The 15,700-nt window shown below is 42.9% G+C and overlaps 1 protein-coding gene across 1 annotated transcript; it reads right to left on the reverse strand.

Annotated features, from left to right (window-relative positions):
* Window positions 1–547: 547 nt before the first annotated feature.
* LOC104040773 (nuclear factor interleukin-3-regulated protein) lies at window positions 548–15,366 on the reverse strand. Its single transcript, XM_064437953.1, has 2 exons — window positions 15,092–15,366; window positions 548–4,581 (listed from the first exon to the last, which is right to left on the reverse strand). The coding sequence occupies exon 2, from the start codon at window positions 4,390–4,392 to the stop codon at window positions 3,016–3,018; it is 1,377 nt and encodes a 458-aa protein (XP_064294023.1). The 5' UTR covers window positions 4,393–4,581; window positions 15,092–15,366; the 3' UTR covers window positions 548–3,015.
* Window positions 15,367–15,700: the final 334 nt, after the last annotated feature.

The following is a 15,700-nucleotide window of genomic DNA, read 5'->3' on the forward strand; positions in this document are numbered from 1 at the left end:
AGAGAGTGGTAGACCAGCCGAAGACGTTCTTTTCACAGAGGCTGGTTCTGGTACTGTTCTACAGTACAGGGAAGGCAGGCTGGAAGGGCGCAGCTATGCGATTCCCCAGCCCCTCCGGTCATGCACGTAGTTACGTACGTGCCTATGCACCAGCTCAAAGGTGGAGCAGGGGAGCAGAGTCCCACCGTGTTCTCTCCCTCCCCCCAGCCAGTGTGACTCTCCGTCCTTACTGTGTCTTGAAGGAAACCAGGCTACAGACGGGTGAGCGGGGTGAGGGTCTCTGGTGACAAGGCCACCTACGCCACGTTTACAGCAGCTGAGCCCTCGAGAGTTTTACCCGGCCAGCTTGCCACTGTAGCCAGGAATGGGGCTTTGAACGTACCACCCACACTCCTGCGTCTTGTGACTTCGCTGGGGCCGCGGAAGGTAGTCCAAACACTAGCTGCAGAAACAGTATCTTCAGCACAGGAAGACCTGTCCTCAGCTGCAGCTCACACACCTCTGTGTTGGACTAGGACGATGAACATAGTAGAAAATCATGTTGTAATTAGAGCTGGTTTTGAACAAAAGACAAATTATTTATTTCTTTCTTCAAATGAAGCATAACACTAAGGTATAAAGGGAGTATAAATAACATCTGATTGTGCTCCTAAGCTCCATGCTATAACTTTCTTGCAATGACATCCTTCAACAAATTAACTACATCATTACTGTTAAGTATTAATTGCACAAAACAGATACACAAAATATATAATGAGCTAGAAAGAGGACAACATTCTTCCATTATGACAAACAACTGTAACAAGAAATGGGAAAAAACCAATAGATCCAGGCTTACACAGATGGCAACACTGAGAGATTTAAGTCCTCTCCTGGAACACATTACATGTGATAAATAATATGCAAAATATTTAAAGAATTTTATTGTTGCTTACAGAAGATACTTAGCAAGCAAAGAGACAGTAGCAATCACTGCCTCATGTCTCATATCCCCATCATTCAATGCAAATTTTTACATTTCATGCAAGAATCCTGAGCTTATTTTCAGTAACATTGAAATGTCTTCTATATTAATTACCAAATACATACAGAGCCCAGCGATAGGGTCTATTGTATTATTAAGGCATGAAAAAAGAATAACAGTTTATTAACTCTGAATGCCACAAATACAGCACAGCAGTTAGAAGGCTCAAAAAAGCTCAGAAAGTACCAGTGATTTCTGTGCCAAGGTCCTCCCAGAACACGACTGTGAATCATCAGCTCCTGAAAAGGTACAGAATCAAATCCTGGCCTTGCTGACATCAGGGAATTTTGCCATTGCCTTGACTGCTGGACCAAGCTTCAGAGCTAGCGGGAGTGACTCAGACTCCTCTTCATATCCCCAAAAAATTGACAAACTTCCTCTCACTCAAGTCAAGTATGAATCTGAAAAACAATACCTACATATTGTTTTCTTAATTAGTATTTTAAGTCTATGGAAAGGTTCCGTTCATTATACAGTATGGCAATTAATAAAAAGCCTTTTCAGAAAAAGCTTGTTTGTTAGTCTGGTTTATTAGTATGCTAAAAGAAGGGGGAAGTATCATGAAAAGAACCTCTGCCAAGTCTACGCTCTATTTATAAATTATTTTTAACTTTAAAAGGAAAGACTTTGGTAAGCCAAACCAAGGATATGTGATGCAATTCTAGTCTCCGTGGTTCAATGGCTCTTCTCAAAGACTAAGAGCACTGCAGCCCTGTCCAGTCATCAAGTGAAGAACTCACCGTCTGCATGAATTGTAAGGGGCGAGTAGTAGCTGGATTGTGCAGTTCTTCACGTAGTCTCTATTTCAAGAAGTTCTTGCAAAATGCCCTGTAGTAAGCCAGGGTATTCCAGTTCAGTTAACTAAGCCATTGAAACCAAGGCCAAATTGGTGGTAAGACTTACTTCACACTTACAATCGCATTATGTCCCACACTGGGAACTAAAATAGCAGATGATCTCCTCTGACTCTGCTACTACTATTGTCTGCCCCTTATGTAGATACTTGCCTAGTTGAGCTCAGAGTTTACAGACCCACTAGCCTTATCCTTCATCTACGGGTGGCCCACGGTCTGCCGTGGAAAGAACCGTGGCACGGCATGCAAGAGGGACGGCCTCTCTTAGGCAGCCTTTGTGCAGACCTCTTTCCGTGCCTGCACCCCTTGCACACACAAGCTGCCCCTTGATAGAGATGGTGGTGTCCAATTCTGTCACTGCAAGGCTCTGAGAACTTTGCAGATGCACAAATCCAACTTAACTAATTTCATCTAAAACACCAAGTTATAGTATTGAAAAAATGGTTCGTCACAATAAAACGTTCAGGAAACTCATTACTGTCTCATCTGAGATAGAAGGAGAAATAAAGGTCATTGATATTAGTTACTGGGTTAGAATTTGCGTGGTTTTTGGTTAACTTCAACTAATAAATAAGTTAAAGATGGCTAAGGCTATAAATTGGTACTGCTTCGCTTATAAATATTCACTTTATTTCTATTCTCTTCTAAAAAAACGTGTTAAGGAAAAAGGTGGCCAGAAGGATTACATACGTTGTAAATTGTAATTTGGTTGTTAGTCTGTAAAAACCAAACACGTAAGTGAGGTTGAGCACAGTGTAAGAAAAAAGCCAGTTTTTAATTAACAACTTATTTACAAGTTCATAAAATAAACTGAACTGGAGTAGATGCTCTGTGTTTGTCACCAGTATTTTATTGTAACTGGTAACTTGCACGCTTTATAGTAGAAGAACAAAAAGAAAATAAAGTTCACTATATACAGCCTTTGTACAGGCTACTTGACTATACACAAGGCATAGTGATCATAACACAACCTAGTCTTCATAATAATTTGTGCACAAAAAGACACCAATCAGACATTATGTGAACATTACAGTGAAATGACATCACAAGTCCAGTGAAAATTCAGCATAATACAAAACATATTGATCTACTGCAAATGACATCCTTTAAAACAATAAGCCTTTGTTCAGTAGTAACTTAACCAGAGTCTGACGCAGAGATTTGTTGTGTAGTTATAAGTCTTTTAAGTGAAGCAACCTCTGCAGATAAGTTTGCTATGCCCTGCTTCAAATACAGGTTCTCTGACTCAGAGACGTTGTAGATATTGTCTTTTATTTCAACAACTCCAGTTTTGCAACCACTCTGAATTTTTACATTGAGTTCCTTCTGATGCCAGAGCTCTGGTTTAAGTGACCAGTCTTGGATGTTAGTCACTTGAACCGAGAAAGGAGTGTGAGAAGAATGCACCAAGTTTTGTGCACCGTGTTTTTCAAGCTCAAAGTGTCTTTTTGAGGACATGTCAATGGGTGATGACAATTTCTGTGTTGCATCATAGTCATTATCCATTGCTTCCACTTTAACTTGCATGGCTTTGGCTTTAATTCGAAGCTTGTGAGGCAAAGCTGAAGAATTCACTTCTGGAACTTTAACTATTGCATGAACATTTTTATGTTCAACTGGGGAATGGATTGGACCCTTAGGAACCTGCTGTTCATCTTCTCCATCGGATGACTTTCCAACTACACCATCATCGGTTTCTGACGTTCTGGGGGAATTACTGGAGGACCTATTAACTTGCAAGAGAGGAGGAGAATGTGAGTACACGTTAAAGGTAGCTCCCATGTAGTTGGGATATATGGATGCTTTATATGAACCTCTGTCATCTCTTGGCTCTCTCTCTAATTCCATGGGCTCCTGCTTTATGATCTGGAACTTATTTTCGGGACTTCTGCAGCTGCTTTGTATACGACTTGGTTGAGTGTGCTCTACGGATGATATTTCAGACACGTCGGACATTGAGCTTTGAGGAGAATGTTTAATGACAGAAATACAACTGCTACCAACTATAGATGGTTCATGTTCATCTACAAATGAGTTAATATTTGACTTGGAACTCTGATAGTCTTGGAAATACACGGTTGTTGAGCTACTGAGTTTCTGTATCTCTTGGGCATAGGCTGCAGAGCTGATTAAACCAAACTTTAGCTTCAGCGAAAGCAGCTCCGCCTTCAAAGTGGCATTCTCCTCTCCCAGTGCAATTAGTTTGTTCTCTAAGACAAGGTCATTCAGTCGTCGTTTTTCACGAGATCTTTTGGCAGCTTCATTATTTTTCCGTCTTTTCTCCCAATACATAGCATCTTTCTTTTCATCTGGAATGAATTCTCGCTTTCTCCGGCAAGCTGAGGATTTGCTTTTTCCACTGCTTGCTTCAGTAAGTAGTATGTCTTCGTTTGTAGACAATTCTTCAGACACTTCTGCTAAAGTTGACTTAAGTACCATGATTTTGTCCACATTGCTACTTGTGTCAACAGGTCCGTGTTCCTTTTTAAGGGTCTGCATTTTTCTCAGCTGCATCAGAAACAATTTGTGGTAGATCTACGACAAGCACCAGAGCAAGCTATTTCCCCAGTACGTCTCACTCCACAACTTGATAAATACAGTAATTTTAAATCCACGCACATTCTTCCCTTTCTTTCATATTCTCAGACAGTAGTATCTAGAACCAATTTTCTTGGCAGAGGCAATGGGAATCTTCTTAAAGACCTGGAATAAATAGAGAATTGGATTACTCTTTAGGAATTGCCGGCTCAGGACATGCAACAGTGGCTTTTGACAAAAAGCTTAGACTAGCATTTGGTTCATTAAACCTGCTGTAATATGAAGACAGCTCAACACTGAAAACTATTATTCTAAGCTTTATGATACCTGGGTAGCAGATTTGCTTCCAAACCAGATACAGTATGATCCAAGGAAAAAACAAATCAATAAAAAAATATTTGAGTTTTGATCCTACAGTAATGTTGTCACAGAACTTTCCATGATACCGCTGACCAACCTAAACTTCCAACACTTAACGCTGCAGGACACCAGGCATGTTGATGAGCAGCACTGGAAAGTATCTTGTTCTTCACATTAAAGTGTCTCTTCTGAAAACAGCTATGATGTGTGACTTAGAAATGCTATATATTTGGGACCCTCATGGATTAAAAATAACATAAGCTGATTTAGAGAAGCTGGAATGCTTTCCATTGTCTTAAAATAACACCACTATCCATTAAAGCTATTAAAGAGTTAGTTATTGGTTTTGCATCCTATAAAAATACATATACAGGGATGTGTGTATATATATACACACATCTATATACAAATGTTTATACGCACACTTGGAATTTTAAAGTATCTTTAAAGTATCTATTTAAAGATCAATCATATCAATTCAAACTATTAAATGCACACACATAATTTATGCAAATACCTAACAATTAAAGAAAACTTACAAGAAAAAAAGCATTATGCAATTTTTCCTTGTCTCTTACAGGGAAAATTTTGAAATACATTAGAGAAATAACACTTAATTAATAATTTGCATTTGAAAAATAGTCTTATTATAGCAAAGAAAAGTTTAATAGCATTAAGGCACATGCACCTTCAGAAAAGAGTGTTTGAATTAAAGTGGAAATTTAGATCTAAAAGACTTACCATTAACAAAGGAAAACTAGCTTAACCTTTAGCTTCAGACATTTTAATCATTAAATTTGAACTTAGCATTTATTTTGGCCTTCATTTTATAAAGTCCCTCTTAATGCAAAAATACTTTAGTCTCATGAGATCATTTGGTCTTGATCTGAGGTATAGCTTTTAAATATCTCATTTTCCACAATCAGTCATGTTCCTGGTAAAATAAATGTAGTATGCCAAGTGCTTTTATAGAACTGACTATCGAGTCAGCAGTGATTCTTGCCTGTGTAACAAAACAAAAAAATCAGCCACTACAGATTAATGTCACTGTTTACTGGGAGTGTTTTTACAATGACTAATGAAACTAATTTTAACATTATCAATTGGGAAAGTTATAAAATAATTAATGAATTGTATTCTGCCAGTTTCTCTTGTCTTTTCCAGAAGGCAAAGAGGAGTGAGTGATGTAATAACAATTAAGCAGGGTCATAAAGACTCAGGTTTCAAGCTGGGTTCTGTTCCATCAAACCATGCCAACTCTTCTGTCATGAAAAATTAACACATTTAATAGAACAGCTAAGTAGAATTTCCTAAAATCCGTGGTTAATTACTGACATGTAACTATTTGTCTTCGATAATACAGCCTTAATGGAAAATAGAGTTAGAAGCCAGCCACACCAAAGACAGCATCTAACTTTTTAGTGCAAAAGCAGCACCACAAATTGCCATGTTTATAAAGGAGAAATGTATCTCTAATATACAAGTAATTACATAGTTAGATCCGGATCCAAAACTCAAACTGGAGTCAAAGGGAGTTTTCTGTCAAGTTAAATAGCAGCTGGATCAGGTTTAAAAACAAAAATACGCCCCACAACAAAGCAGCGTCATTTTGTCCAAACATTCGGTATAATTTGATTTGCTAAAGATGTATAGCCGTTCTGTACATTCCACTGCTACATGGAGTCAATGGTTTAATATGCATATACCACTTTAAATCTAGTGCAACCCAATACTTAAAAAAAAAAAATCGTTGTTGAGCACACAGAATATAAAAATAATTTTAAAAGACAAGGCCACCTGAACATTGTCGCATTTGTACAATATTCAGACCCTAACGTGACTTTACATTAAAAGAAAAATACTGGGATTTTATTTCTTTATCGTGTAGCTTTGGGAACACACAGCTATTGATCCATAATTGCCCTGAAATACTGCAATCGATGTATTCACTTGTATTATTAACAACTTCTGCGTGTCTGACGAAATGCATACACCTTCTGTGGCACACAGCGGGAAGCAGTATAACACGTGCTGAAGGAAGTACTTACAAACACAGGATTTGTGCATATTCTGGAAGAATGAAACTATACCTACATAGATGTAATACAACTCCTTTTCCTCTTACATTCTAATCTTCCATTTCCACATGATATAGAAGCCATACGTTTAGTCTTGAACAAGACTGTTTCAGGATAAGAACTATGACTTTCTGCCTATCTGGACAGTCTCTAGATCAAAGTGATCCCACTTTGGTGGTTGTCCAACACTGCAGTCTATGAAAAATACTAATAATGATAATAATAAAAATAATTAGCAGAAAGTTGTTGGCTTGTTTGAGTTTTTTCTCCTAAATGAATGTAGACTAATGGTGTAGTTCATCAGTACGTATCAGTAAAAGCTCAATGGCATGTCCAAACATTATCTCCTGCAGCCTAACACTGGCACTGAGCCGCACTTAACCACCCAACAGCCTGCAGAGCTCACATCCCTTGTTCCACGGGACTTCTGCAGTTTGGGCCATTCCAGTGTACGATCTGCTCGCCGTAGCACAGACAGATAACTCCTGTTTTGGCCAGTCTCCCTCCTGTTCACATTGTTCCTGGCACAAATAGACAGAACACAAGTAGCATTCAAGCCTACAGCAAACATGAAGCGCATATCAAAACGACCATGGTTTTGCATCCTCTGCCAGAGTCCATCAGTAAAGCTGTCAAAACAGACACGTAAACTACTGACATAGTCTTACTGGTTTGCTATTTGCGTAGTTAGTCCTAATGCCATTACTTTAGTGACCTAACGAAACAACAGTAAATCTTTAGCTCTTTCCACATCTTCCTTGAGTACTTCTATCGTGGTAACTGGAATTACTGCTTTACAAACAGGAGTCAAAGCCCTTGTTTATTAATACTTCTCCATGTGGATCAGCCCAATGCGGGGTCTGTAAACAAATTAAATTCCATCTGATGATAATGGCAAAATGCCTTCAATGAAACCAGCCATTTCACTTCACTTGCATTTTGTAATTCCACAGGAAAACATCAGTATTTACACATAAATTAATGAACTGTAATGATTCCTCTGACTATATTTCAAATTCCAATATTTTCCCTTATGATTAATTTTTCAATTGCTTTATCACTCCCTCATAAAGTGTTATAAACCCAACATTTAATACTGCCTTACATTAGTCACTGTTAAAGATTTTTTTTTTTTTTGGTTGGTTGATGTTAATGGCATTGAGTGCCAATTCAACAACGTAATAACACTCGACCCTATTAACTTAATTACAGACCCAGTCTTGCTCCCACAGCAATTCTGCCATTGGCTTCAACAGAAGCAGGGTACAATCCCAGATCCAAGTATTAATGAAACGGTTGTACAGAACTCATGTTATTGAAGCAAGAAATTACGTATGCAGAAATCAAGAAAAGTTAATTCATCCATGGACTTAAAAAAATACTTGAGTGATCCGACTGTGTCAAAACAGAATACTAAGGATCTGATCCTGGGCATTTGTGTATTCACACTGTAATAATTGAGATGTTTCAAAAGGTTGAAGGACAGCGCCACAATCTTTTCCTTCCCCTCTGTGTAATTTAATCACACGTCATTTCTGCTTTAGAGAATGCACGTGGGCCTCCCCATCTACATACACTTCCCCACAAGGTAACTGCGTATTATTATTTGTATTTAGCAAAATAAGTCGTGTTACCACAAAGCATATTTTTTCAAACATATCCTAGAATGAGATAACTAACTGCTTAAATCTACTGCTCTGACATTTTGATAGTAATTCTATGAAAGTAAATGAAATCCCATTTCCAGCAGTCGGATGCTCAAACACAATTCACTTTGCTATCATCATGCATCCAGAAGAATTCTCTCTCAGTCCTTCAAAAATGGAAGAAAATAATGGTTAAGTGTTCGTTCTTGTCTTAAAAAAGAACCACGCCTCTATCACCACTATCACTATATGGCAAACTGCAGAAGAACAATAAAAGCTCATATTGATACAACTCTGTGCATATCTTTAGTTGTTGTCATCCATGTTTTGCATAGGTATCATTGATTATGTTATTGCTATTATATTCTCTCACAGGTTATCTATTTTGAAAAATCTAAGTACCAGAAGAGCTGGCGTAGAACCTGCTCACAGATACCAAAATGACCAGTTTGCATTCCAAACTTTGAAAGACTGAAGAATATAGTTTGCACTTCATCTTCAGAGCGTTTTAAAAACAGTTGGCGTCTGCCTCGAGACTGTTATGAGGTACAGAGAAAACGTCATCCTTATTGCACACACAGGACAGGAGGCTGAATTTAAGCTTTGGTGGTGAATACACAGCCTGCCTAAACACTTCTGAAATTTGCAGCCCCTCTGCCTCTACTGCTTTTCACAGACAAAAAAAAAAAAATTATGCCATGAAATTCTGCACCTCTCGGGTCTACCCTAAGTAAGAAATCCTCTCCAACAGAGGACGTGGCCCAGTTCCAACCTCCACTGATTTCCTTCAACACACTTTTTCTTGCCTTTCATCTAGCATTGTTAGCAAAATTATGATCCTGTTGAAGAAAAGCTTTAATGCTGTCTCCACTGGAGGAGTACATTATCCCTAGGATAGGTTTGCGGGCAAGACAGTCTAGGCAACGTAGAGCAAATGGAAGTTCAAACTTTCGGGGAAAAAACTAGGTGACTGCATTTTATGCAATGATGGACAGGTTATCCATGGTCACAAAGGGGAAAAGCATTTATAGTACAAATGTTACCATCAGTTACTGCCATTACACAGTCACACGCTTAGAGACCGTGAATCCATTACAACGGCATGGAGCAATGCAAAACTACTGATCCTGTACACAGTTCCCTTTCCTTACAGCTTCATGGGCATCTTAAGTGCTCAGAGTTTCAGGATCAACGTGTAATTAGGTCAGTGGAACACTGATGATGATAGCTTTGTACAAGATGACCCATTTTTGCTAAAATGTTGATCATCTCATTGAAAGAAAAAAATGGGAGACATCTACACAACATAGTCCACTGGGAACATCAGAAATAATTTATTACGACACTTTTCAATCAAATATTAAAAAAAAAAAAAGACCAAGATCATCATGGAACTTAGAACACTACTGCACCTTCATATTACCCACCTCCAAGCTGTACCCAGAAAGTTGGTGTCATACGTAATTTTTACAAAAGGCTTTCATTGTTAGGAAAATTACTTAAAGTACTGTTTATCTTAATAACTACAAATTAACTCATTAAAGTACAGCCTGATTCCCAAAGGTAAATTACACAAATTATGCAAATAAAATTATTATTTGGAGAGCACGAAACATATGTTAAAAGTAGCTGTTGCTCAAAAAGGTCAGTCAAGGTTAATAGGTGCAAAACTGACCTGTATTTTCTTCCATTTCCTTAGGAAGACAGTATGATTCTATCAGATCTGTTCAATTGTTCCAAAAGGAGGTGTTCACTGCTACGGTTTGGGGAGGGGGGAAGGATGGGGATGAAATCTAAGACTGTTACTCAAAGTGCCACGAAAAAGTTTAAAACTGAGAAGCCAAGGAAAAGAATATATAACTTGCTTAAATATGTAATTACATATATAATATATGTATAGTATCTGTGTATAAATCATGCCATTTTAAATATCACATCACTTTCCAGTATTTCTAATAAAACCCCAATAGAAACAATGGTTACTAAAGTTACAATACTATGACAATATGCTTCTCTTAATTTCAATAGCTCCTTAACAGCAGGAAAAAACTAGACCACAAAGAGCTATAACTTAATAGTCACAATGTTCTGGAAATACAATCTCAGCTTTCCTCTAGTGAAGAATAATAATAATAGAAAAGCCAAAGTCAAACGGTTATTATTCTGACAACAAATGGCTTTCTATTATTGAACTGTGTTCTTAAAATGCCAAGCATGAACCAGACCTTCAGCTGACCTAAATTTATATAGCACTATTTAAAGGCAGCAGAATTATGTCAATTAATCCCAGCTGATGCTCTAAACATGCATCTTGTTATATAACAACTGAAGTACAAATATGTAAGACAAACACTGCCTGTAAAATGCTAGTGTCTACCACTCACTGCCAACAGAACAGAGAAAGAGCAATCTTTAGAACTCCGATTCTGTGAGGTGGCCCGGGCAGTAAGACCACTGCCCTTTTTTAGCACCATTTTCTTTATTGGATTGCATTCCACTAAGAGGAGGTCTTGCGGCACTAGTGCCTATACTGCTAACTGTTGTACAGCGACCTCTGTGGCAAAAATTAGTTAATTATTCAAATACTTCAGGACAGACTGAAAATTACACCAAGATGGAGCGACTCAAGAAAGGGGGAAAAAAGCCCCCTATCTTAAGTAAGGCATTCTTTCTGATAGAAGATAGATTTGTGTAGTATCTGTCACCAGATTCAGTCTCATAGTATGCTAATTTGGACACAGATCAATTCAACATGTGAATTAGGAAAAGACCTGGATACATAAGGAGGTCTTAAAAATAATTCCTTTCAGATCTACTTCTTAATACAGGTTTTTAAGAATGTTGCTTCTGTCACATTTTGAGTCAAGTCCAAAGATGCCCTTGCTTACACAATCTTATTTTTGACAGTCATGCTTTAGACAGTTACATATAACTTGTCTAAAAAAAAAAAACCAACAAACAGATTTAAAAAAATTATTTTCAAACACTGCAAAATACTGTAACACGGAAATCAACTGTCATTTTCTTTTAGAACGGATTGCAGGAATTGGCCATCTATTTGCATTTTTTTTCTATTACGTATCCTAAGCACATTTATATCCCATAACTGGCTGTAATGATCATGGCAAGGTCACCTAGAAGAGTCAATTAAGCTGATGAGTCAGATACATTGCTTAACAGTGTGTAATAAGACTCAAACAGAAGATTTTATTGTTCATATTATTGCATCACAGTGATGTTATAACAGCAGCGAGATTGCTGTCTGGAAAAAACTATTGCATAAGGATAGTTTGCATAACTATTTGTTAAAATAAGTCAATGTAAAATGAGCTAAAGGTTTATTTTATTCATGACCATTATTTCAAGATAAAGGATTGAAAAAAGCAGCATGGTACTGACATCTTTCAGAGACTCTGTTTAAACTTTATCACAACAGAAAGAATGTCTGTATATTCTAAAAATTTCAGCCAAAGCATGGCAAATACTGTTGCTTCTTATTATGAGATAAGCTGTGAGGAGGTCATGTAAGTTCATATTTCTCTTGGGAAGACTCTAAGCTTTTTGACACCTTTCAGATCGGTTCCTTTAAAGAAAAAAAAAAAGAAACCAAACAAACAAACAAAAAACAAACCCAAAAAATAACCAACCCCCGTCCCAGGAAAAAAAAAGCACCACAGCAGAAGCTCGAGGCTTTGAAGTCAAATCTAGAAAGCTGCATATTTTAAAAGCTAGTTAAGAGTCCTTTGGGGAATGAGTTAAAAATAAAAAATAAATAAAAATGGAAAGTAGAGGCAGATCATTCTAGACAGCATTAGCACTTCAACAGTCAAAGACATCTGTAACATGAGAACTTTTATAACAGTAACTGTTAATGCCAACGATATTAAGGATCTTTATTCAGTAATACTTGAACTTGTTGGTTTAAATCAGGTCTTTGGGCCAAAACACAAATTCTTATTCATTCACGTTTCCCATCAAAGTCAACATTTTGATTGAATAAGGACCATAAAAGTGATGCACATAGCAATATTTTAGCTGAGGATAGGGACTGAATTAATTACTGAGGAGGGAAAGATGACTTAAAGTAGGTTACTTACACAGGAGCGAACACAATGAAACTGAGTGCAATCATTCAAGTCACAAGGACAAGGGGGAAAAAAAGTACCATTGTTTTTAATACAACAGAAACTCACAGACAGCCTCACAATCAAAGCTCTACTTCATCCCAACAATCAAGTAGCAGAAAAGTTTATTCATGCTATCAAGAATCACAGTTTTAAAACACTGCTGCTACTAGCTACGGCAGGTATGCCGAACATAAAGACAGTGGATGGGGTACTCAGTTTGGACTTTGGAGGTTTTGGACACAAGCGCAGTGGTGTTGGTTTCGTCTGCTTAGAGGAATTGTTTTAGTCACACACAAATATCACCTCGTCTTGAAAGCCAAGTTACCAACAGTGACTTTCAAGCTATTCTCCTGTCGAGGACAGAGCACAAGCTGACCCCAGAGTACGGGACGCCCAGCCACGGCTTTTGCCACTGCAACGCTGAAGTGACTTGGCAAAATAACAGAATTGGGCAATGGCTTCTCTTTTTTTTTTTTTTTTTTTTTTTTTTTTGTCGTTGTTCTTCGTTACGTAAGGAGAAAGCCGAAAACACTCGGGTGGCGGGAGCTGGGAGGGGATGGTGGTGGTGGTGGTATCTCATGCCTACCTGCGAGCCGTACCCCTCCCGCGGGGCAGGGAGGCAGGCAGCGTGGGGTGGCGGGGTGGGGGGGCCTTTGTCTGGCGCTCCCTGCCTGCAGGCGGCGGTGGGACAAGGGGAGAGGCAAGCAGGGGAGACACGTTCCGCGGGGCGCGGTGCGGGGCCGAGCTCCGGGGAGGCGCCGCCTTCCCGCAGCTCGGCCCGTCACCGCGCCCGCCACAAAGGCTGACCGGCTCGTCCCGGCGGCCCCCTACGTGACCGGCTGAGCATGGCGCCCGGCCGGCTCCCCCCTCAGCACGGCCCCGCCGTATCAACCCGCCGCCGCCGCCCCCCCCACCCGCCCGCCGCCGCCGCCGCCGCCGCCCCAGCCCAGAACAAAGGGCTGAGGGGGAGCGCCAGCGCCCCCAGCCCTCTCTCGCCCGCCGCCGCGCGGCCGCCGCGCCCCAACGGCCACCAACGGCTCCCAACGGCCGTTGGGAAGACGGCGACCCTCCGGGCGCGGCGGGGCGCAAGCCTGAGCGGAAGGTGGGCGCGGGAACGGGCTCCACGTTACCGGCTCCACTCCCCGCCGGGTCTGTCACACTAACCTACTTGTCGTGCTGGCGGCTGTCCCCGGGGACCGGCTCCGCTGTCCCCGGGGGCCGGAGGCACCTGGCCCCCCGCCCGCCGCCGCCGTCAGGGCACGGGCAGGACGGCTCTACCGCTCTCCTCCGGCGAGGCTGACATCGCCTAAACGCCTTCCTCCCTTAAATTATACGTTCCCCTTTATTTATTTATTTTTTTTTAAAGAAACGGCAAGTGAAAGCCCGTACCGGAGGAGATGGCTCGGCGTCTGAGCGAAAACGCCTTCCTAAAAATACGTTTTGATAAAACGTCTCCGAAGGCGTGGAGTTAAAAATCCGAGCAAATGGCCTCGAACGTCTACACGCACAGTTCTGGAGAAAAGACCAGAAATAGCACATGAAGCCACAATTGCTAAAATGCGATGGGTCTAAATATAGACTAACACACAAATCTCGTTTTAAGGCACCCGGCACGCAGCCGGCGAGTGCGCCTCGCCTCTCCGCTTACCCGGGTTGCCTACTTCCCTTATTAAACGCGCTTTAACAAAATCTGTTACAGTTAGGGGTTCGGGGGGGCTTTTTTTCAGGGCGAGATTGTCCTAGTTTCTTTGTAGCGAGATTATAAAATCGCATAATTAGCTCCCTCTTCCCAGCCCGGCTGCCAGCAAATTCTGTGGTTACATAATGCAACATTTCCAGGAACTATTATGCGATCGGTCCCGCAGCGCCTGAAAAACAGCGACAAAAAGTGACGGGAAGGGCTGAGGCAAGCGCAGCCCCGCACGCACAGCGCGGGGACAGGGGCCGGGCCGCTGCCATTAATCCCGCACGCCCGCGGGCAACGTCCCCCAGCGCCGCTCGAGGAGGGGGGTCTGGCCGGCGGGCTCCGGCGGCACGCAACTCCCGAGGGTTCTGGGGCCGCGGCGCGGCGGGCACTCGGGACCCAGCCCTCCGTCCCGCACGGCGGCCGCCCGCTCCCTCCCCGCCGGTATATTATGCAACGGGCGGGAGAGCGGCTCCGGCGGCGCTGCCCCGGGATCGCTGCGGGGAGAAGCGGGGGGCAGCGCGGCACACCAAGAACCAGCGCGCACGCACACACACGCACACACCCCGTCCTCCACGGCCAGGGGAAGCCTTCGGCGGGCATCTCCCGAGCCGCCACCCCTCCGCCGGCCCGACGGACCTCTCCCCGCCCGGCGGCAGCCGGAGCCGGCGGGGCCGGCCTTATACAACAGACGCCCCCAGCCGAGGCGCGGCGAGGCGCCGCAGCCCGGGCGCACACCCCTCGCTTGACACCCGCGCACCGCTCCGCGCGCCTTCCTACCTGCAGCGCACAGCGAGGCGCCGAGCATCCCCTGCTCCGCTCTTTCCGGGCCGGGCGTGCCGCGCCGCGGACGAGGCCGGGCGGGCGGTGCTGTGCTGTGCTGTGCTGTGCTGTGATGCGGTTCGGTACGGTGCCGCGCCGCGCCGCGCCGTGCCGTGCAGGCAGCAGCGGAGCGGGCGGGCGGGAGCGTGCGACGACGGCGGCGGCGCGGAGGGATGTGTGTTAGTAGGTCAGGACTGCGCGGCGCGGACCTCATAGCCCGCATGCCAGCCGCGCCGCGCCGTGACTGGCGGCGGTGCCACCCCAATCGGCGCCGGGCGCTGCCGGAGGACGGCCAATGGGAGCGGCGGAGGGCGGGGCGGGGCGGGGCGCGGGGCGGTGTGTGGTACAGTAGGTCTGTGTGCTGGCGATTGCATAACCGCCGGCGGGGCGGGGGGCGGCGCGGGGGGCGCCGGCACTTACGTAACCGCCGCGGCGCCCCGCGGCAGCGCGCAGGGGGGCGCTCGCCACGCGCAGCCTCCGCGCCCCCACTTCGACAACGGCAAACGGCAACAGCGATAACGGCAGCGGCGCCGTCCGCGCTGCCGGGGGAAACGGAGCGCGGCGGGG

This window comes from Phalacrocorax carbo, chromosome Z (assembly GCF_963921805.1).
Source record: "Phalacrocorax carbo chromosome Z, bPhaCar2.1, whole genome shotgun sequence".
In the NCBI taxonomy this organism is placed as follows: domain Eukaryota; kingdom Metazoa; phylum Chordata; class Aves; order Suliformes; family Phalacrocoracidae; genus Phalacrocorax; species Phalacrocorax carbo.

What these genes read in the sequence shown, in the direction of transcription:
- LOC104040773 (XM_064437953.1), bottom strand. Translation starts at nt 4,392, where the DNA reads ATGCAGCTGAGAAAAATGCAGACCCTTAAAAAGGAACACGGACCTGTT.